Source organism: Tiliqua scincoides, chromosome 5 (genome assembly GCF_035046505.1).
Source record: "Tiliqua scincoides isolate rTilSci1 chromosome 5, rTilSci1.hap2, whole genome shotgun sequence".
NCBI classification, from domain to species: domain Eukaryota; kingdom Metazoa; phylum Chordata; class Lepidosauria; order Squamata; family Scincidae; genus Tiliqua; species Tiliqua scincoides.
The window spans coordinates 87181612-87206053 of record NC_089825.1 but is presented as its reverse complement, the minus strand read 5'-3'; the positions used below and the strand labels follow the sequence as shown (position 1 = coordinate 87206053).

The 24442-nt window shown below is 43.9% G+C and overlaps 1 protein-coding gene across 1 annotated transcript in view; it reads right to left on the bottom strand.

Annotated features, from left to right (window-relative positions):
• Window positions 1-23860, bottom strand: part of NPEPPS (aminopeptidase puromycin sensitive) — a 101266-nt gene extending 77406 nt beyond the window's left edge. Inside the window, exon 1 of the mRNA XM_066627646.1 lies at window positions 23460-23860. Coding sequence (XP_066483743.1) covers window positions 23460-23846 — 387 coding nt within the window. The 5' untranslated portion in view covers window positions 23847-23860. The remainder of the gene's footprint in view (window positions 1-23459) is intronic.
• Window positions 23861-24442: the final 582 nt, after the last annotated feature.

Here is a 24442-nt window from a genome sequence, read left to right as displayed (position 1 = left end):
CTTCACACTTGTAAGATGAGCTCAGAATTTTATTCTTGCCTCTCAAAACGGCCATGGTGCCAGTGGATTGGAGGACAGCAAATGTCACACCGATTTTTAAAAAAGGAAGGAGGGGGAAACCAGGAAACTACAGGCTGGTCAGCCTAACATCTATACCAGGTAAGATGGTGGAATGCCTCATCAAAGACAGAATCTCAAAACACATAGATGAACAGGCCATGCTGAGGGAGAATCAGCATGGCTTCTGTAAGGGTAAGTCTTGCCTCACAAACCTTTTAGAATTCTTTGAAAAGGTCAACAGACATGTGGACCCAAGAGAACCTGTGGACATTATGTATCCTGAGTTTCAGAAGGCAGTTGACACGGTCCCTTACCAAAGGCTACTGAAAAAACTCCACAGTCAGGGAATTAGAGGGCAGGTCCTCTCCTGGACTGAGACCTGGTTGAAGACCAGGAAACAGAGTAGGTGTCAATGGGCAATTTTCACAATGGAGAGAGGTGAAAAGCGGCGTGCCCCAAGGATCTGTCCTGGGACTGGTGCTTTACAACCCATTCACAAATGACCTAGAGACAGGGTTCAGCAGCTAGGTGGCTAAATTTGCAGACAACACCAAACTTTTCCGAGTGGTGAAGACCGGAAGTGATTGTGAGGAGCTCCAAAAGGATCTTTCCAAACTGGCAGAATGGGCAGCAAAATGGCAGATGCATTTCAACGTAAGTAAGTGTAAATTAATGCACATTGGAGCAAAGAATCAAAACTTCACATATAAGCTAATGGGTCCTGAGCTGTCTGTGAAAGAGATCTTGGGGTGGTGGTGGACAGGACGGTGAGAGTGTCAATCCAATGTGTGGCGGCAGTGAAGAAGGTCAATTTTATGCTTGGGATAATTAGAAAAGGTATTGAGAACAAAACCACTAATATAGTGCTGTTGTACAAATCGATGGTAAGGCCACACCTGGAGTATTGCATCCAGTTCTGGCCGCCACATCTCAAAAAGGACAAATTGGAAATGGAAAAGGTGCAAAAGAGAGTGACTAAGATGATTACTGGGCTGGGGCACCTTCCTTATGAGGAAAGGCTACAGCGTTTGGGCCTCTTCAGCTAGAAAAGAGATGCCTGAGGGGGGACATGATTGAGACATACAAAATTATGCAGGAGATGTTCAGAGTGGATAGGGAGATGCTCTTTACACTCTCTCATAATACCAGAACCAGGGGACATCCACTAAAATTGAGTGTTGGGAGAGCTAGGACAAACAAAAGAAAGTATTTCTTTACTCAGCGTGTGGTTGGTCTGTGGAACTCACTGCCACAGAATGGCATCTGGCCCAGATGCCTTTAAAAGGGGATTGGACAAATTTCTGGAGGAAAAATCCATTACGGGTTACAAGCCATGATGTGTATGTGCAACCTCCTGATTTTAGAAATGGGCTATGACAATGCCAGATGCAAGGGAGGACACCGGGATGCAGGTCTCTTGTTATCTGGTGTGCTCACTGGGGCATTTGGTGGGCCGCTGTGAGATACAGGAAGCTGGACTAGATGGGCCTATGGCAAGAACAGCCCTGCTGGATCATATGTTTGCTTTTGAGAGCAACATTGTAAAATAAGAATTCAACACAATTTAATATTTTGTATTGCACACCACTGAAAATACAAATATTCAGTGTTTTGTAGAGAAGTAGACACATTAAGGAAAGAGCTGCACAATAATGATTAACATTTCAAAGCCTCTTTTGGTGCAGAAAAATCTGTTTTCTGGAAAGCACCTTCTATAAAAATGAGTATCTACATTATAACTACAAAATAAGGAGATCCCAGTAATTGTAACAAACTCCATGAACATTAAAACATTAACTTTCACTTTCCTTATAAAGCCATCCTGAAACAATAACTGAAAATCATAACAACATTTTTGGATACACCTAATGCAATATCTGACAGTTTTAAGAGTTCCACAAAATACCAGCCTTCTTTTTATATAAGAGAGGAGACTCTGTGCCCACATTTTTCAGAGAGAAACTGATGAAAAGGAAGCACAGACCAAGGTGAATATCTCCCCTTAACAAAGTACATGTGCAATAGGGAAATCTCCATGAATAAGTGGAAATTCTTCTCAGAATAGAAAATTGCACCCATTGTAGAAGTTTTCTGTGATATTTTGAGTAACATGAACTTCAGCCATGGACAAGTGGAATGCTGTAAAACCTGTATTTATACATCAATAATTGGGCAAAGGGGCACCTTTTAAAATGGTGGCTCTCTTATCTTTAGCAGGAGAGCGACTATTCCTACTCATCCCAACACGCCAGCTGTTTGCTGGCATTTCTTCTGCTTTTTAGGTTGCAAGTTCTTCAGGACAATCATTTATTTATGTTCTGTAAACTGCTTCATGTGCTTGTTTTTTTTCTTGAAAAGCAATATCTAAATATTTGTAGCAACATTGGTAGAAAATTCAATCCCTTCAGAATCTCATTAGCAGCATAGGCATCAATTTCAACATGCAGCCTTCAACTACCGTATCAATATTACACCATATTTTGCATTCTATGTTTCATTCATACTTCACACCCTAAACATACAAGGATTTCTGCATGAAAAATAGGTTTCTTGAGACCAATCAGCTACAATGAATGAACAAAAGGCAAGGGAGACAAGTGAAGGTGGCAGGCAAAGACTCCTGATCTGATTTTACTTCAGCTTTTAATTAGCCATCTTGAGTGGGAAATATGGGATACAATTGCTAAAAAACAAATGTAAAATATACACTAAGAACAGTACAAGGTATGAAAAATTACATCTTGAAGTTAATACAGAAGGACCTCATAGGAATTTCCATACACAACATGCTTGTATACTAAGCACAGTTTGTCCAAAGGTGCACCAATGTGCACAACCTTCTGTTATAACTATTGACACCTGGATAAGGGCCAGGATTTATATAATGGATGACAAGAACACAAGAAGAATGTACTACAACTGGTCAGACTACAGAGGCAAGGCTCCTGCCGGCTGGGAAGAACAAATTACACCTATTCTAACATCTGCTCTGGATGCCAGTTTGATCCTGAGCCCAAATCAAAGTGCTGAATTTGACCTTTGAAGCAAGTGTTTCCCCAACTGTGGGTCACAACCTGATTGTTGGTGGATCATGAAACTAACAAGCTCAGAGCAAACAACGTACTGAGTCCCATGGAAAGTGAAGCTTAGCCGCACATGTGTGTTTATTCGCAGGTAGGCAACCGTGCTTCAGTTCACTTCCCAGAGCAGGTGGAGAGGAACACTGGGCCACCAAAATGGTTCTAATCTGATGAATACAGGCACAGGCCCAAAAAAACACTCAAGAAGGAAGTCCCTCCCTCAAGCTGACAATGGAAATGTATCGAGCCCTATGGAAAACAAAATTGAGGCATGCATATTTATTCATGAGTAGGCAAACGTGCCTTAGCTCCTGTTGAACACCAGGCGAAGGGAACACAAGGCCACCAGAATGGTCCTGATCTGATGAACATGGAGCTCAAAAAACGCTGCCAAAGGCACCCCGTACCATAGTAAAAAGGATGAAAACATAGCCTTGAGCAGTTTCAAGAAGTAAAAAAAATTTTAAGTCAGTTTCAGTACCTTTATTGGCATACATTTAAGAAATCATTAAACACTTTCATACAACTAAAAGTTCGTTTACTTATAACATACCAACTTACAATTAACTCCCAGAATTCAGAGACTTCAAAGAAATGGGGGCACGCTTCAAATTAGACGCCACAATTTGCGAGATAAATGTGGCTAGCTGAAAAATGGTGTTAGGGTCAGTGGAAGCTAATAAGGCTTGCAATAACACAGAATACTCCAAGAAAAAATTGAGATAGATGTCAATTGAGGGTTGGACATTTCCTCCTGGCCTTTTTTTAAGTCTTGTAAAGCTGGGTGGGTCCTGATAGCGTGTCATTTTTAAAAAGTGAGTCCTGGAGCTAAAATGTTAAGAGCCGCTGTTTTAAGTGAAAAACAGCCTCAGCCCAAGAAACAGCCTTATCTCCTTCTACATGTGCCCTCTTGTGCACTGTGATCTTCCAAATAAGAAACAGTAAGAGAAGCTAGATCCTGACCATAAGAACATAAGAACAGCCCCACTGGATCAGGCCATAGGCCCATCTAGTCCAACTTCCTGTATCTCATAGCGGCCCACCAAATGCCCCAGGGAGCACACCTGATAACAAGAGACCTCATCCTGGTGCCCTCCCTTGCATCTGGCATTCTGACATAACCCATTTCTAAAATCAGGAGGTTGCGCATACACATCATGGCTTGTACCCCGTAATGGATTTTTCCTCCAGAAACTTGTCCAATCCCCTTTTAAAGGCATCTAGGCTAGACGCCAGCACCACATCCTGCAGCAAGGAGTTCCACAGACCGACCACACGCTGAGTAAAGAAATATTTTCTTTTGTCTGTCCTAACCCGCCCAACACTCAATTTTAGTGGATGTCCCCTGGTTCTGGTATTATGAGAGAATGTAAAGAGCATCTCCCTATCCACTCTGAACATCTCCTGCATAATTTTGTATGTCTCAATCATGTCCCCCCTCAGGCATCTCTTTTCTAGCTGAAGAGGCCCAAACGCTGTAGCCTTTCCTCATAAGGAAAGTGCCCCAGCCCCGTAATCACCTGTCGCTCTCTTTTGCACCTTTTCCATTTCCACTATGTCTTTTTTGAGATGCGACGACCAGAACTGGACACAATACTCCAGGTGTGGCCTTACCATAGATTTGTACAACAGCATTATAATATTAGCGGTTTTGTTCTCAATACCCTTCCTAATGATCCCAAGCATAGAATTGGCCTTCTTCACTGCCACCGCACATTGGGTCGACACTTTCATCGACCTGTCCACCACCACCCCAAGATCTCTCTCCTGATCTGTCACAGACAGCTCAGAACCCATCAGCCTATATCTAAAGTTTTGATTTTTTGCCCCAATGTGCATGACTTTACACTTACTGACATTGAAGCGCATCTGCCATTTTGCTGCCCATTCTGCCAGTCTGGAGAAATCTTTCTGGAGCTCCTCACAATCACTTCTGGTCTTCACCACTTGGAAAAGTTTGGTGTCGTCTGCAAAATTAGCTACTTCACTGCTCAACCCTGTCTCCAGGTCATTTATGAAGAGGTTGAAAAGCACCGGTCCCAGGACAGATCCTTGGGGCACACCGCTTTTCACCTCTCTCCATTGTGAAAATTGCCCATTGACACCCACTCTCTGCTTCCTGGCCTCCAACCAGTTCTCAATCCATGAGAGGACCTCTAATTCCCTGACTGTGGAGTTTTTTCAATAGCCTTTGGTGAGGGACCGTGTTGAATGCCTTCTGAAAGTCCAGATATATAATGTCCACGGGTTCTCCTGCATCCACATGCCTGTTGACCTTTTCAAAGAATTCTATAAGGTTCGTGAGGCAAGACTTACCCTTACAGAAGCCATGCTGATTCTCCGTCAGCAAGGCCTGTTCGTCTATGTGTTTTGAGATTCTGTCTTTGATGAGGCATTCCACCATCTTACCCGGTATGGATGTTAGGCTGACCGGCCTATAGTTTCCCGGGTCCCCCCTCTTTCCCTTTTTAAAGATAGGCATGACATTTGCTATCCTCCAATCTTCTGGCACCGTGGCCGTTTTGAGGGACAAGTTGCATACCTTAGTCAAGAGATCTGCAACTTCATTCTTCAATTCCTTAATAACTCTTGGGTGGATGCCATCAGGGCTTGGTGACTTATTGATGTTTAATTTATCAATGAGGTCTGAAACATCTTCTCTTTTAACCTCTATCTGACAACTCCTCGGTTAGGAGGGGCCGTTCGGGCAGCGGTATCTGCTCGAGGTCTTCTGCCATGAAGACAGATGCAAAGAACTCATTTAATTTCTCTGCCATCTCTAAGTCTCCTTTTATCTCCCCTTTCCCTCCCTCACCATCCAGAGGGCCAACCGCTTCTCTGGCGGGTTTCCTGCTTCTAACCCCTTTCCCTAAAGATACGCACATGACCAGCTTTATTGCAGGTTTCAAAAGATTTGTTAAGAGTAAGACCAACCTTCTAAGGAAGGTTTGTGGGTTGCTTAAGTAAGATGGGCAATCTCTAAAATACTGCAGAAGTATTTGTTCCTATCCACTACCAGTTTACCAGTGTTATCACTTAAATCCTAACACAGGGTGAGCCAAAAGTAGGTGCACAGTAAATAACATTTATGTCCACCTACTTTTAGGTCACCCTGTATATTGTTTGTTGCTGTAAGTCGTCTTGGCAGGGAATGCAAGATAAAAATGTTAATAAGGAATGCAGACAGATGCATATCCTAACTTTACACAACATGACTACATAAATACCATGTGAACTACACAAACCCTCACCCATTTTGTATAGCTCATGTTTCAGAAATTAAAAACCTATAATCCAGCCTTGTATTTTGTCAATTGCTTTAAGCATGCTGCATTGGTTAAGTACACATACCAAAGGACATGACAATCATTATTGTCATCAGGTTCCCAGGTCAAAGGAAGAGATGACAGAAAATTTGCCCTTGTGTTATGCTTTCTAGGTAAAAAAAAAAGCAGTGGCAAAACAAGTATAGTGAACAATTGGATGGGCAGTCAACCCCCTCAGTAATTAAGTGCAGTCTAACACTGCTCTGCAGAACTTTACTGTCAATGCCAGACTGTGGACCCTCCTATTCTACCACGCAGCGACTAAACTATTCTCCAGAAAATATGAAAACTGACTCCCACTCAAGAACATAACAACCAAAAAGAACTTTGACAGAACACATCTACAAGCCAGTGTCAGCAGCTGCAGTATTAGGTCTTATCTAGACAACCACATTTTTTTTCTGATTTGCATCCAGTGCTGATTACAGTAGCCAAGCAGTAAAACTACTAACACACACAGCAATACCCTCCCACTGCTCAAGATCGCTGTTAATTCCTGACAGTAAAGGAATGCAATTCAGCATTTAGACTGTATGACAGTCTCTCTGTCAAACAGTCGCAATCAATTCCTAAGGAAACTAAGTTCTAAAGCTTGCATAATCACTTAGTTGAGTTCAATTAACTATAGCACTGCTGACATCAGGAATTCAGTTGTGTGATGGGGGACAAATCAGCAAAGATCTGGAAAGAATGGACATTAGACTCCAAAGAGCTATTATAGGCAAGTTCAATTACAGGTGTGCGCCCCTTAACGACATTCCGGCCAGCGACAGGTTGCATATGCTACAGCCGCCGCTGGTAAGGAGGTTGCACCCCCCCCAAGCTTCCAAAACTGAGGGGAGTAGAGCTCCCCTTGCCTCTGGAGGCTTTTTTGAACCTTCCAGAGGCAGCACGTATCCACACACTGCCTCTGGGAGGCTCAGAACGACCCAATCACACTAGAGATGCAATTTCTGGTTTACCAGAAATCGCAAAACCAGAAGGGGTCATGATCGCCTTCTGGAGAGCTCTGCGCTACGTGGGGAGCCCTACTGAGGCTGGCGCCGGGTTCTCCTGACCCCTGGGAGGCTGCTGCAGGTGACAGTGAGTGGCAGCACAACCCTGCACCCCGATCAGAGTTGGGATGCTGGGCATCACACCTCTGCCTTCCCCCCCCCCACCCCGCCACCTACAGTAAAGACTTAGTGAGAGTTTGAGAACCACTGTCTATGGGTTCTGTGTGTGTTTTAACCCTGTCTTTGAACAGCAGGTCTCCCTATGCCAGTGGTCCTCAAACTTTTAATCACTGGGACCTACTTTTTTCAATGACAATCTGTTGGGACCCACTGAAAGTGCTGTCATTAATCTGGAAGTGATGCCATGGCTGGAAGAGACAACATCAAGCAGGAAAATTTTTAACACTCTCATAACATCAAATCAATTAAGTAAATTAAAGTTTACAATATTGTACATTTAAGTTTTAAAAAATTATTTAAAATAAAGAGCTAATAAAAAGTAGTTGCTGATCTGCTTTTAAAGAATTATGTAATATAAGATCTGTAATATTTCCCCAAATGTAGTCACATATCATGGCAGCAACAATACTAATATTTTAATATTAAAATGCACATTGAAATAAATGGGAACCCACCTGGAATTGGCTCGCAACCCACCTAGTGGGTCCCAACTCACAGTTTGAAAAACACTGCCCTATGCCATGTATTATTTTATTATTATTATTTTATTAATTTGTACCCTGCCTTTTTGCCCAATGGGCACACATTTAACATTTATGTAACTATATGCCTTTGAAAGTATGCTCAATTTCAGAACTTGTTTGACAAGGGGCATGTGCAGCTGTGGTGAGAAACAGCAGTCAAAGCCCCCTTGAGCATATGGAACACATTATGGGATTCCCAGCTACTGACACAGCTATTGCTATTCCAAAAGCTCAGCTAGCCACAGGCGTGGTGGGGAGACTGTAGTAAAACCTTTTGCCTTCAATATTTGCACAAATCATGCAGTAAATACACTGCAAGCACCCAAAGATGTCCAACATCTTAAACACAACAATCTGAAACACAAAATCAATCCCTAATCAGCATGATCCACAAACCTGGCAGATACTGCACAAGCAAGATATAAAAAGCAACAACAACAGGTTAAACTTCACTAAGTATATCAGGATGTCCTTCAGCCAAATTAGAAGACTTATTGGGAAAGGAGAGATTTAGACAGTCCTTCCATTGTATGACCTTTTAGGCACTAGTCATCTCCCACTGAGGAGATAAAGCAGACTTCGTCCAACAGCTTATATACATAGTAGACTTTGTCCTATGTCCTATGTAATTTGGAGAGCTTTGTACTTGCTCAAACACTCATTTAGCTTCAACAGGAAAGGGATAGCACCATAATATAGGATATCTTCTTTATAAGCTGGGGTTAGGGACCAGAACACATGAACTTACAGAACAACTTATAATACTTTTAATAATAATATAAAGGATAATTTTCTTCCATAAGAAATAATGTAAACAGTTAGTGGAGTCTGTAAATATATCACTGCCCTTCACTGGATTTAAAAAGCAGAATTTTCTCCAAATAAAAAAAAACAGTGAAAGGGACTGAAGAGAGTGAAATGCAATCTTGAACACATATAATCCAGTATGCCTCCCGCAAGCACAGGAAGAGGCGGTTCATGACACAGTTTGACATCTTTGTGTTAGGCAGTGAACTAGAGGAGGCTGCATGTTGGTGGTGGGGATGAAGACACTCTGCATTCATCTGCCACCTCTATGGAGACCTAATCAGCTCATCCTTTTCTCACACTGTAGTGTCCAAAAGAAGGATGAGAACAGCTTACCTCTCTCCCTTGGCATCCATTACTGCTGCTGCCATTTTCTCCTCCAATGGCTGATGGAGGGACTGCAGGAAGCTCAGCATTGCCTATGTAGCCTTTACAGGAAGCAGTGGTGCTAGGAGCACAACAAGATACTGAGGAAGGAAGGGAAGGGAAGCAGGGAAAGTTTGCATCTTATCCCTATTTCTTCAAAGCACCGAGGACTTAAATGCTGAGAACTATACATGTTGAGTTTCATTATTCACGAAGGTTTCATTCCCAGGACTCAACTGGATGGCAAAAAAAATGCACTAAGTGCTGATGGATTGTCTTCTTAATGACTTAACTTAGAGTCAAAAGGTCGGCAAGGTTGTTTTTCAATCACTGGAGTAAAGAAACTTTGTTTTTTAAATTGATCTGCTATAGCGCGTTTTTTTTTATCCACCTGAGTACTTGGAACAGAACCCATGGGAATAATTAGTCTCAAACTGTATTTAGAAATTTGTAAACACCTCAAAGTTCAATACCTCCTTCCCCCAACTAACCTCACACACATAGCTAATAGTCACCAAATGTTTGCTCAGACAGAAGGGTCTTATAGTTTCAAAACTACATTCAAACAAAGACTGAAGCAAATCTGCAGTTGAAGGAAATTCCACAGATGTAAAGCAGCTATCAAGAATATCCATGAGCCTTTGATGCTGAAACCTGGCATGCTGGAGCACAGGAGAGTAATCTTAGTTGATCTTAGGGCTCCCAACATAATATATGGAACAAAGCAGTTTCTTAGGTTATGTCAAGCACAGTACACTTAGTTAGTTAGTTAACCTTTATTGGCATTATAAATATTACAGCAAACAACTGACAACAAAGTGGAACAATACAACCGTTATCCACTAGACTAGTTCAGGAAAACTAAATAGAGAAAAAAGAAATAGGATCTAGAAAGAAAAGGAGCCAGAAGGGACAACCTTACCCTTTCAGTAAAACAGGTGTTAGATGGAAAAAGGTGACTACAAAAATTTTAAAGAAGATTTTATAGAACTAAAGTCCGGCGTTTTTTGTAATGTATAGGCCAGGAAACTAGCCACTGAATACGTCAAGGGAGCAATAGAGTCTTCCAACAACTGGGGAAGGGGTGATACCTGAGGGGGAAAATTAGAAATCCAGGATTCTAGATAAATCCTACGATGAGAATCATGAGAGGGACAAAAAAGCAAAATGTGTAAAAGAGTATCCGGGGTCTCCCCACAGAATAAACATAATCGTTTCTCGCGAGGAACTCGCATGAAACGACCATAATGAACAGCTGAGGGAAATATGTTGAGTCTAGCGAGCATGAAGGCTCTCTTCAGTCTAGGATTAGTGAGGTGAAAAAAATAGTTTGAAGTGGCAACAACATGTTGCGGAAAAAGACCTAGGGAAAGGGGGGAACAGGTCAAATTAAGAGAATTTTTTAAAGTATTGAATTCAGCTAGAAAAAGGTGGTCTTTGATAATTTTATAAGCTTGAGATAAGTTTAAATCAGCAAGTAATTCTACTGATAGGTTGATAGAGTGGAGTTTAGTTTCCACTATTTTAAACCAAATAAAGATATACGAAGCACAGTACACTTTAGGGTTTCTAGTTCATGATCAAATGAACAAAAAAAAGCAGCAGTACAGCTCACAAGCCGAGGCATTACTTGTGGTCACAACCAACTCCTTTTAGTTGAAACTTCTTTCAGTTGAAGTATCTTTCAGTTTCCACAAAAATCCAGCAGAAGAAAAAAGCCACACCTTTTCTCCCTCAAATTCCCTATGAGATATGAGACAGTTTACACCGGTGTGGTCAGTGACCCTGCCCTTAGCTTAATGACGTAAGTTGTAAAACTCTGATTACTGTGCTGTAAAGCCATAGGAGGCCAAAACCGACTCTGAAAAGTAGTGTAATAGCATACTTCAGTCGGTACACAAATGACTGGGATTCAAGATAGCTATTACCAAGCTATTTAAAATTTAGTGATTAATTTTTTATTACGTCTTTTGCTTAAGAACTCATGCCAATAAGTCATTTGGTCTCAGCATGACAATGCTATCTATTTTCTGCTACTAAAAAATAATGAAGTGATATAAAACTGTATGCATCCCTTCTTCAGCATGATGAACAGAGTACACTTACAATTTAAACAGGCATATTAGCTTTTTCTTTCAGCTTTGCTTAACTGCAGCAACCCTCTTAGGCAGAACAGACAGGTAACCATGTCTGACTGAAAACGTCTGCAAGTTGCTTAAAAAAAGACCAGCTATACCAGATAAAATATACACATAATACATATCCAATCTACCTTGTTCATGAAATTATTTTTAAAGGATTTAAAAATCTTAGTTTTATCCACACCATCTCTCTGGGAATATTAATAATGAGGTTTTTACAACCTGCTCTCCTAGCTATCAATGTGTGCTACTGCCTGAATGGCAATTCCCTATGTCTCTACATAAAGAAGGTCAATTTCTTTAGTCCAAGAGACTAAAGAAAAGACAACTTCTCAAAAGAATGCAAACAGTTATCTCTTAACTTAGCATACAAGCAATACAATAGTCTATGAAAAATCTCTCTGGTCTGATTTACAAAGAACTGCATGCTTTGGATTTTTGAGCTTCTTCATACAATGATATTGATGTGTTAAGCTGCCACAGCCTACATGCTATCTTGCCAAGACAACTGCTCTTCTACAATCTTTTCAAGAAAAGCTGTCGAGCCACTAACATACAAGGTTATTTCCAGTGCTTTTTTTGTAAAAATAAAAAATAAAAATAGGTGCAGGAACTCCCAACTTGTTAATCTTTTATTTATTTATTTATAAACCATTTTTATTGGAGAAATAAAATATTTTTTATGTGCTTCCCCCCTAAAGATGAACTTACTTCTGAGTAGACATGCATAGGATTGGGTTGTCAATCTCCACATCCCCTTCCCCCTAGCTACTTTTTCTACACAAGGGGAAAAATACAGTACAGGTACACTTGTAGCGTGCAGTATGTAGTGTGGCACTACTTCGAGGAGAGGATGCAGTGAATGGATTCCGGAAAATGGCTTACATGAGTTCCATGTAGTAAAATTACTCTAAGCAACTGTGGGAGTAAGAACAAAAAAGGAATTCTTACACGATAGGGGTCCTTAGGTGCACATAGAAACAGCTATGTTTGCAAACAAGCGATAAAATATGGTTTAATTCAGGTATCAGAATACTCTGTGTCTTTGGGAAGGCGCTTGGCATGCAATTGTATGTTCTCTGCTGCCCTGAGCAGCTGCTGTGCATTGCTGGAGAGGAGCTGCAAACGCTGGCTGGTGGAGGGCATGCTTGTGGGGGAAGGATGAGGAGGATCTCTGGCAAGGCTGGACAGCACATTGTACACACGTAGAATCCCTTTTCACCCTTACCTTTTTATAAATAAAAGCATTTATAAATAAATTACCTTATTTATTTATAAGCAAAAGCATGCATGAGGACTGCAGCCTCAAAGCCAAAGCCTATGGCTGTCTACTCAGAAGTCAGTCCCAGTAGAGGCAGTGGGGCTTCCTCCCAGGAAAGTGTGGAGAGGACTGCAGTCTCAGAGCCCCTCCTCTGCCTGTCTACTCAGAAGTCAGTCCCACTAGAGGCAGTGGGGCTTCCTCCCAGGAAGGTGTGGAGAGGACTGCAGCCTCAGAGCCCTTCCTCTGCCTGTCTACTCAGGCTGCAAGGCTATGACACTTTCCCGGGAGTAAGCCCCATTGAACACAATGGAACTTACTTCTGAGTAGACATGCATAGGCTTGGGCTCTCAGGCTGCAAGGTTATGCACCCTTTCCCAGGAGCAAGCCCCATTGAGAACAATGAGACTTACTTCTGAGTAGACACGCCTAGGCTTGTGCTGCAGATTGGCACGAGGGATGCAGCAGCCAGCTTCCTCTCCTCCTCCACCAAGCCAGTACCTGGGCATTCCGTGGGTGCTGCAGCCCGTCTCCCTGGCTGGCTGGCTGTCCGTCCTCCTCCTCGGTGTCGGCGTGTGTCCCCCGCGCCCTCCACCGGCTTGGAAGCTGCGTGGGGAAGCAGAGCGCGGGGGGAGGGGAGGCGGGCTGGGCTCAGGCGAGAGCTTGGAGATGGGGCAGGAGGGGGGTCGTTGTGCGGTTAGGCAGGGGCCAGGCGCCCGCCCACCCTGTACCCCCCAGCACCCACCCAGCAAATGCCTCTGTTTTGCTCCCCCCCTCCTGGAATGCCTCTGAAGGGGAGGGGCCCCTGCAAAAAGGTGATGGAACTCCATCCCCCCGCGTTCCATTAGAAAAAAAGCCCTGGTTATTTCTATGAAGCTTGCTGACATTCTGTTGTTGTAAACTTCGCCACTGTGACAACAGCTTGGATTTGCTGTGGTGGAAAAGTCATGGCAGAAGAATGCTGTGCATTGGTTATAGCACGTCATCTAGACAGGAAAGTATTTTAATCTACTAACTATTAACAAGCTGAGTCACTGCTTTAAGATACAGCAATTGTACATGCTAACCAACTTATAATTTAAGTAAAATGCTAGTTTCAGCTTTCTTTCACGTTTGAAAATAAAGCAATTTTTAAGTGCCTAGCTTTTTTTACCCCAAGCAGAAAAACAAAGGAATGCAAACATCAAAGACCACAATAAGTGTAATTCATTTACCAGGGTTTTGAAATCACATGACTGGTTACAATATCAATAACAAACCTGTGTCCAATCTGCTGATCACAAAAACGTTCCAGCTCACTAGAACTTGCACATATAACAAGAAGGTTGCCACTTCGGAATACATCCAAGAGGATTGATTCTGATTGGTCATTTAATACCCTAAAACAAATTCAAATATTTTTTTGTCTGAATTTGAAGTACAGAAGTCCTCACCAATGGAAATTCTGTGCCAATGGGTGAACACTGTTACAAATCTCCCTCACTGATATATTGATGACCTTCTGCTAATCTGGTGCTTAAAATGGTTGGTTAACAATACAGGGAGGGCCATATCTGCAGATCCCGTATCCACAGATTGGGTCTGCAAGGCCAGTACATATGCACCCCCTGCGCACCCTCTACAGAGGGTCCTCTGAGCCCAGCAGAGGTTGCACACATCCATTGATGGCCTTTGCTGGGCTCAGACCGAGTCCGACAGTTAACAAACACAACTTCCAGTTTCTCTGTGAAACCGGAAATGATTTTTTTAGTGCCTTATAAGGCATTAGGAGGCCTGGGGAAGCATTCGCCAGTGTCTGCAGTTTCATGTCACTGTGGCAGGTTCTGGAATGGAACCACCACAGATACAGAGGCATGCCTGTATTATGATTTTTAGTGGCTGTTCATTAAGCATATGAAATTATAGAAGAGGAAGTAAAACAATTTCAAGACAGAGCAGCAAATGTTTCTTTCAACATTTGGTCAACTCCACCTCACTCCACTATCAAAGTTTTATTATTAACCTTTGTATCCCACATTTCCTGCAAGGAGCTCAGGATAGCATTTGCAGGGGTTCTCTTGTTTTATCCTAACAACCCTGTGAGATAGTGACTGGCCCAAGGTCACACAACATGCTTCATGGCTCAGTGGGGATTTGAAGTCACGTCCCCCCAGCCAAAGTCCAAAATTCTGTTCATTACGCTACACTCATTACGCTACACTGGCTTCCATTAAGAACCAAGTGAGAAAAAAATATTTTGCTCCAGGCTGTTAGTATGAATGACCACCTGCACATCCATAAGTAACATCACGTTCCTTCCAAATTCCTGCAGGTTTCAGGGCTACTGAGCTTGGAAGTATCCTTGACTGGGCTGCAACTCAGTGACAGAGCAACTGCTTTGCATACAAAAAGGTTCCAGTTCAATCCGTGGCATCTTCAGGTAAGGCAGAGAAAAATTCATATCTGAAACTTTGGAGAGCCATTGTCAGTCAGTTTAACAATACAGTAGTGAGCTACATGGAACAACAGTCTGACTCAGTGCAAGGTAGCTTCCTATGTTCCAAGTTATCACACTTGAAAATGCAGTTGAATTCTCAGCATTGTTATTAAGTGCCTGCATGTGCATGTCTATAACACACTTGGACACAGAAATGCAACAGTTAGTGTAACTTAGAGCCCAAAGCCATTCAACTTTCCACTACTGATGTTGTTGGCAACCTTCAGTCTCGAAAGACTATGGTATCGCGCTCTGAATGGTGGTTCTGGAACAGCGTCTAGTGTGGCTGGAAAGGCCGATTCAGGAGTAACAATCCCTTCCACACCGGGAGCAAGTGCAGTCTGTCCCTGGTCTGTCTCCCTGGCTATGGGCCTTCCTTCTTTGCCTCAGACTGTTGGCCAAGTGTCTCTTCAAACTGGGAGAGGCCATGCTGCACGGCCTGCCTCCAAGCGGGCCGCTCAGAGGCCAGGGTTTCCCACTTGTTGAGGTCCACTCCTAAGGCCTTCAGATCCCTCTTGCAGATGTCCTTGTATCGCAGCTGTGGTCTACCTGTAGGGTGCTTTCCTTGCACGAGTTCTCCATAGAGGAGATCCTTTGGGATCCGGCCATCATCCATTCTCACAACATGACCGAGCCAACGCAGGCGTCTGTTTCAGCAGTGCATACATGCTAGGGATTCCAGCTCGTTCCAGGACTGTGTTGTTTGGAACTTTGTCCTGCCAGGTGATGCAGCGCATCTGGAAAGCGTTCAGTTTCCTCTCTTGTTGTGAGCGAAGAGTCCATGACTCGCTGCAGTACAGAAGTGTACTCAGGACGCAAGCTCTGTAGACCTGGATCTTGGTATGTTCTGTCAGCTTCTTGTTGGACCAGACTCTCTTTGTGAGTCTGGAAAACGCGGTAGCTGCTTTACCGATGCGCTTGTTTATCTCAGTATAGAGAGAAAGAGTGTCTGAGATCATTGAGCCAAGGTACACAAAGTCATGGACAACCTCCAGTTCATGCGCAGAGATTGTAATGCAGGGAGGTGAGTCCACATCCTGAACCATGACCTGTGTTTTCTTCAGGCTGATCGTCAGTCCAAAATCTTGGCAGGCCTTGCTAAAACGATCCATGAGTTGCTGGAGATCTGTGGCAGAGTGGGTAGTGATAGCTGCATCATAGGCAAAGAGGAAGTCACACAGACATTTCAGCTGGACTTTGGACTTTGCTCTCAGTCTGCTGTGACAATGGGACATGCACTGCATCCTGCAGTAGGGGGGCAGTCACTGTGGTCTCTTTAAGATAAAGGAACATTTGTTCTCTTATCTCAGGGCTGCATCAGCACTGAAAAGTTAGACAAGATTGGGCCCTTAGTTTCCATTCTATGTGATCCCCACATTAGGGTTTTTGCCAAATTAAGTACACCACCAGATTGAATTAATTTAACTTGTTAATATTCCCTTTTGTCATTCATCTTCTCTTATACCCCACCCCTTTTTTTGGCTCAGGCATAATGAGCCCAATGACTCCAGTGGTTAAACTGGAATTTGAATTCAGGCTCAGTCCGCAAATACCGAAACACATTTTCTGCAACATGCGTATAGTTAAGCAACTATTTTATCTCTGTTGTACAACTAAATGAACATGAAGACAAGCTTTATATATTGTTTACGTTTTTTAAAGAGCTTTAAAAGTGCATTTTAACTTATGGTCAACTTTTAATGATTTCTTAGAAAGAAGTTCAAATACAAGTAATGTTTGAATTTGTGAAGGGTTATCGCACTATAAATGCTTTATTGTGCTTTACAATAAAGTTTCAATATGTCCAATATCACCATCAGTTGTTAATCAGCACCTGCTAAGATCACATAAATGATCTTGAGAATTAGTGTAGGGTAGTGTAGTGGTTACAGTGTTCAACTACAAACAGAGAGATCCAGATAAAAATCTCCACGAAGCCATTAAGCCTACAGGATGACCTGGGTCCAGCCACCATCTTTCATCTTAAACTACTTCACAGGGTTATTGTGAGGAAAGCCTTGTACATTTCTCCAAATTCCTTGGAGAAAGAACAGGACGGAAATGTAAATAATAAATGTTCAGCATATTACATCCACTCTGAAGATGCAAAAATACATTTTAAATACTAATCATAGCCTTACAAAAACTTGAAATGTGAAAATATGAAGCTACCTTGTGGCAAATTAGAACCTCAGCCCATCTAGATCTGAAGTATTCATTTGATGCATTTGAGACAAGCATCCTTCTTAGCACTCCCTGGAAATGCCCAAGATTAAAGCCAACAAGTTGTTGCAGTCTACTCAGAACACCCCACCCCCAATTTCTATGGTGATTAGGACTCAAAGAGGTCCAATTTATTACCTTTGCTTTTAAACATGGTGTTACCAACCACATACACCAGCACATTTTAAAGAAATTGTTAAAAACAGTTGCAGGGTGCTAGCATAATTGGCCATGAAACCCTGACAGCAAGATGGTTAGGAAATCATTAATATGCCTTGTTCAATCTTGACATTTTTATCCTAATTTAACACCCACCATTTGCAAGTGTCAGCACACTCACTGAACACCACATTTGCTTGAGAAATTTTATGTTTTTATTTAATTTCACTGGTGGCTCCTGTTTATAGCCTCATTCTCTTCCCTCCTCCCTCTGCTGCCACACACAAACCACAGCCCACAGCTAACTTGGAAAGTTGCAGGCCCTTCTCAGCTGGAATTGTTTTCTAAGTCAGAATCATTTCAGCAACTTCAAAACTTGCATTCCTTTTCCCTGTAAGTGGTCTCCATGGTATTTACTCAACTGGTCACCGCTCAGTGTTTCTAATCTCTGCATGTGTAGCCAAATCCTCTCAACTCTTCAAAGTGAAATTTACTCCTGCTGGGCAGCACAAATCCAGTTAAGGGCAAAACAAGTTTCCCCCCCCCCCCATTTGCAACAATTTATGAGAACTGCCTGAACTTTAGAAAACAGGACCCTGCAAATTAAATACTAAAAGTTAACCTAACTTTAAAGTATACAGTGCCTTGAAGCATACCTCAACCATAGAGAAATTAGTTGATATGCCTGAAGCTTAAGGCAGAAATAACTAGTGATAGATCCAAGTCACACCAAAGAATTCACTTGAAAGCTGTTCTTACAAAAGCATATTTACCACTGCTTTTCTCATAGTCACCACTAGATATTGGAAACCTGACACTACTGTTAACAATAAAACAGAGAAAACAGCAAAGGGAACACTAATGATGACTTTCTGCCAAGGCTGAGCTATCGGATTCCTACTGCCAGACAGTGTGTACTGACTTCTCAATACTGAAGCATTCTGAACAGGGCTAACCACTGAGTGATATTTCAGTACTACTTAAAACTAGGAAAAACTTCTGAACCATTCAGTCTGATTTGATGCTGTCATAACCTAAGGAAAACTATTTTTCTGCACTGCTTATATCCTTTTTAAAGGTTTCCAGTTCTAAAGTCTAACAACTGACTAATAGAAACCAAGTGCAAATACACCTTTAGGAATGCAAACCTGGATTTAAACCAATCCAAAGCAATTACAACATTAGCTAAAACAGACACAGAACCTTTATTTCCTATTTTAAGCTACCATTATTTAGTAATAGCTGCCTTCAAGGTTCTCATAAGTTCCAACCACAATTCACTAGGTACCATTTTTCCCTAGTCCAGTGGTTCTCACACATTTAACACCAGGACCCACTTTTTAGAATGAGAATCTGTCAGGACCCACCAGAACTGATGTCATGACCAGAAGTAACATCATCAAGTAGGAACATTTCTCACTATCCTAGGCTGCAATCCTATCCACACTTACCCAGGAGTAAGTCCCATTGAGTATCATTGTTAAAAGACTATATATAGTAGCTTGTTAAAAGTACAGGTCTGTAACATTTCCCCAAATGAAGCCACATACCATGGTAGCATCAAGTCTAATCTATGAAAAATAAAATATTGAAATGAATGGGGACCCACCTGAAATTGGCCTGCAACTCACCTAGTAAGTCCCGACCCACAGTTTCAGAAACACTGCCCTAGTCTATAACCACACCAGAAACAGAACCAGTTCAGCATATTGTTCTTGACCCAGCTGAGCCCCAGGGGATTTAACCAGCCTTGCTCATGAAGGAATCATGGTTAATGACAGGCTTTTAAAACTCTCTATGATAGTTTTACTGTGTTTCAGAGTACCAAGACTCTTCCTGGTATCTTAAACTGTTCCATATTCAACTTGTTTTACCAGATTAAGAAATTGCCCACAGATGTCTTCTACACACCAATTTCACAAGGAAAGCTTCCTCTATCTTCCAAGAGTGTCTAGAGGGCCAGAAGGTTATGTACTGTATAGACATTTCCACAGATAAGATTCTCCTCTCTGATTTCTATTATATCTCTTCTACAGTTTTAACTTTGTGCATAAACTTTATTCAAATATCACCCCATTGTTCAACTAACTGGAACTGTCTAAATTGTAAAAGAAGACAGAGCAGAGCACACTTCACAACACGGCGAGGGCACGAAATGTACTTGGCAAATCTTTATATGGCTTCATAAGTATTTCCTCAAAAGTAAGTCCACTGTGTTCAATGGGGCTTACGCTTTAGTAAGTGCATTTAGAATTTTCAGCCTTAAAAACCAAAACAAATCTCAGAAAAACATCAAGTGCTTTAAATGCTAAATTACAAGTTTTACAATTAGAAATACTGTATATAGAAGACTATGCAGACAAGATCATAAACAAAATCCCTAAGGGATTCATGGGGGGAGGGAGACAACATAAAAGTGGATGTATACAAGAAGGCAGTAAATAACTCTTTTTAAATTACTTTCCTAAAGGAAAGTCTCCTGAGCTCCATCTATAAGGAACAGCCTTCCTCACATCCTGAAATCCATCGCAGGTGCAAGCAAGACTACTAACAGACATGCACTCAGTTGGTTCCACAACCTTAGAGATGTGGAGAGAAATTATGATGTAGAGAAATATGATGTAAGGCCACACCTGGAGTATTGTGTCCAGTTCTGGTCGCCGCATCTCAAAAAAGACATAGTGGAAATGGAAAAGGTGCAAAAGAGAGCGACTAAGATGATTACTGGGCTGGGGCACCTTCCTTATGAGGAAAGGCTATGGCGTTTGGGCCTCTTCAGCCTAGAAAAGAGACGCCTGAGGGGGGACATGATTGAGACATACAAAATTATGCAGGGGATGAACAGAGTGGATAGTGAGATGCTCTTTACACTCTCACATAATACCAGAACCAGGGGACATCCACTAAAATTGAGTTTTGGGCGGGTTATAGGACAGACAAAAGAAAATATTTCTTTACTCAGCGTGTGGTCAGTCTGTGGAACTCCTTGCCGCAGGATGTGGTGCTGGCATCTAGCCTAGACGCCTTTAAAAGGGGATTGGACAAGTTTCTGGAGGAAAAATCCATTACGGGTTACAAGCCATGATGTGTATGTGCAACCTCCTGATTTTAGAAATGGGTTATGTCAAAATGCCAGATGCAAGGGAGGGCACCAGGATGAGGCACCAGGATGATGTTATCTGGTGTGCTCCCTGGGGCATTTGGTGGGCCGCTGTGAGATACAGGAAGCTGGACTAGATGGGCCTATGGCCTGATCCAGTGGGGCTGTTCTTATGTTCTTAACCTCTCACACTACAAAAGCCATCACAATAAGCAGCATGCTCCTTCAGATCCAGTTGTTTGAAGAATCCCTTAGAACAGTGGTTCTCACACATTTAGCATCAGGACCCACTTTTTAGAAAAAGAATCTTGTCAGGAGCCACCAGAAGTGATGCCATGACCAGAAGTGACATCATCGAGCAGGGAAATTTTTGACAGTCCTAGGCTGCAATCCTACCTACACTTACCCAGGAGTAAGTCCTATTTACTATCATTGTTAAAGGCATAAACATAGTAGCTTGTTAAAGTACAGGTCTGTAACATTTCCCCAAATGCAGTCACACGCTATGGTAGCATCAAGTCTAATCTATGAAAAATAAAATATTGAAATGAATGGGGACCCACCTGAAATTGGCTCATGACCCACCTAGTGGGTCCCGACCCACAGTTTGAGAAACACTGCCTTAGAGTAATTTTACAAGAGTTCTTAACGTACAAATACTGACCTACCAAGGAAATCTAGCACATCTTAAAAGGAGGTAAAGACCCATCTGCTAATCATATGTTTCCAACAGGGCTAGCCTTTCACAAACACTATTCCATATAATACTCATTAGCAAGAAAAACTGTCACAGTCAGTACTTCTAGGGCAGCGATTTTCAACCTTTTTCATCTCATGGTACACTCACAAGGTGCTAAAATGGTCAAGGCACACCATCAGTTTTTTTTTACAATTGAAAAGGCATACCATGCTGCTAGTGGGGGGCTCATACCCTCATTGGCCCTACTAATAAATTACCCTTCCCTAAACTCCCGCAGCACACCTGGAGACCATTCGCAGCACACCACTGTGCCACAACACACTGGTTGAAAATTGCTGTTCTAGGGGATAAATCTACAGATCTATTATGCAGTCCTTGCCCACTACTTTCACTAAGGAGATACCCCAGGGCCAGAATCCAAGGAAACTCTCCCCCACTGCCAAAGGGCAGAAAACTCAATGGCACACTTGAAATCCTAAAGACATATCTCCCTTCCCAAGTGGAGGCCCTGCCCAAACCTATAAGATTCTTCCATGCACCCTCAAGACAGGAAGCATCATTAATCACGATTTCGCCTATCATCCTACAAGAATGACACCACCCCCTTTGAGCTTGACTCTGACTTCCTCATCAGAAGTAAAATCTCCTCTCTTCTGGTACAAGTCCCATCTCAGAGAAACTTTGCCTGCCTATCTGTTGGTTGGGCCTGGCGGGGTGCTAGAGAAGCCTCTTCTATTTCAGAAGAGATGCCTCTTCTATCTCAAAAAATATACTTCCCCACAATACCAGCATAGCCTTCCCCCCACAATCCTAGATCTCTGCAAGATGAGGATTCTTCCCTACTCTAAAAAGGTTCACCCATCCCCACAACTATACATTCAGAATATTAAACCCCCAAGAACCTGGCCCCCACACCACCCTTCTCAAACCGAGGTTCATCCACAACACTTCCATGCTTCACCCCAAGGTGATGACCCCTTCCCAGCAAGGGTCAACCACCCAAATCCATCTTTTCACACACATATACACACATATCCCTGCACCTCACTATCCACAAGCCCTTTCCCTAACTTTGTCAGATATCATATCTCTCTCACACCCCTAGTCTCCAAGTCACATGCCCACCACTCACAACAGAGCTGGCTCCCCTCAGTGGCATGCAGCCCCCAACATTCCCCTACCCCAGTGGTCTTCCACCTTTTTCATACCACGACCACAATAAATAAAGCATGAGGCTGGAGGCTGCCACACCCCCCATTTCCCCCTACCTCTGTTCTCAAAACAACAACCCTGTGAGGTGGCAGCCTGAGCAGGGCTGGCCTTAGGAGCTGCCAGGCAAGACAGCAGGAAGAAGCTGTGCAGGATTACATCAAGAACTCAGTTCTGAGAAGGCAGGGCCATGACCTGACTGCATCCAAGCCCTCCCTCTCACAGGCTTAGAAAGGTTGCTGCGACCCCCAACAGGAGGTCTTGTCATGTGTTGTCCCCCCCCCCGGGACATGACCCACAGATTGAGGACCACTACCCTACCCCTTATTAGGGTTCTATTCTTATCTCCTCCCCCCCCCCCCCGCAACCCTCCTCCCTATCACAACTGCCCTTCCACTCCCAGGGCCTTCAAAGCCACACTCCTATCACTCAACCAGGTTACAATCCTATCCACGCTTTCTTGGGAGTAAGATCCATTGACTTTAATGAAACTTACTTCTCAGTAGACACGCACAGCATTGGGCTCTCAGGCTGCAGTCTTATCCACAGTAACCTGTGAGTAAGCTCCATTGACAATAATGGGACTTGCTTCTGAGCAGACCAGCATAAGGTTGGGCTCTCAGGCTGCAATGCTATTCACACTTCCCTGGGAGTAAGCCCCATTGACTATAAAGGAACTTGCTTCTGAGTAGCCCTGCATAGGGTTGGGCTCTCAGACTTCACACACCCTTCCTCCCCTCAGTCCCCTGCCTCCCCTCCTCTGCACCCACAAGGCCAGCCCCTCACCCCCTCTCTTCCCCTCCCCACAGAGAACCCCACCACCTCCGCCCTCCACACACAGCCCCGCAGCCTCACCTCCACGGCGGCCTCGAGCTTCCCCTCGAAGGTGAAGTCGATGAGGTCGGGCTTGAGGCATAGCCCGTAGTTGAGGGGGCGCACCTCGGCCGGGAGCCGCTCGAAGGGCCGCTTCTCCGGCATCGCGGCGGCGGAGGCAGAGAGCCGGAGGAGGAGGGTGGCGGCGAGGGGGGAGGCGGCGACGGCTGCTGTTGCTGTTGCGGCGGCTGACGGGAAGGGGGAGGCCCAGCGCGCGCGCACTGAGGGGGAGGCGGCGGCCCCCCACTGACAGCAGAGGAAGGAGGCGGAGGGGAGGAGATCGCGTGCACCCCGCCCGGCCCAACCGAGAGACTGACTGCGAAGGGCCCTCCCGCGAGCCAGCGATAGCAGGGGACTGACTGCGCGCATGCGCCTGGCCGCCGCTCCCTCCCGCCCGAGAAATAAGGTTGAAAGGCGGAGGGCGCTCACATGATGACGCACGCGCGCGGGCGCATGCGCGGTGCGCGGCAGCGACGCAGTTACACCGCCCGAAACCAGGCGAGCCGGGATAAGTCCACCGCAGGCCATTCGGGGGGGGGAGAGGATCGCGAGAGAACCCAGGCGCGTGCGCTAGAATCTGGAGGGCTTGTGCGCATGCGCGTTGAGGTAGAAGTGGAGGGGGAGGAGCCTAGTGTGCTTCTTGGAGATTTTACTAGCACCGCCTGGGAGAAGGGAAAGGAGTTCCTCCAGCTACCTCTAGGGGGAGCGCGCATGCGCACTCCTCCCTTCCTCTAGCACTCCCCAGGAGAAGTAGCCCAGTCAAGCCCTGCAGTGGTTCTGTGCAGCGGCCACGGACTCAGCCAGGGAGGCGCCTGGGGAGTGTCACTACAGAGCGGCCGCGGACTCACCCAGAGATGCACCTATAGAGAATGTCTGTGTGTGTGTCGGTGGCGTAGCTGGAGGGGGGCGGAGCAGCCAGTGTGGCAGGGATGGACCGCTTGCCCGCCGCGTGTGCAAGTGTGCCC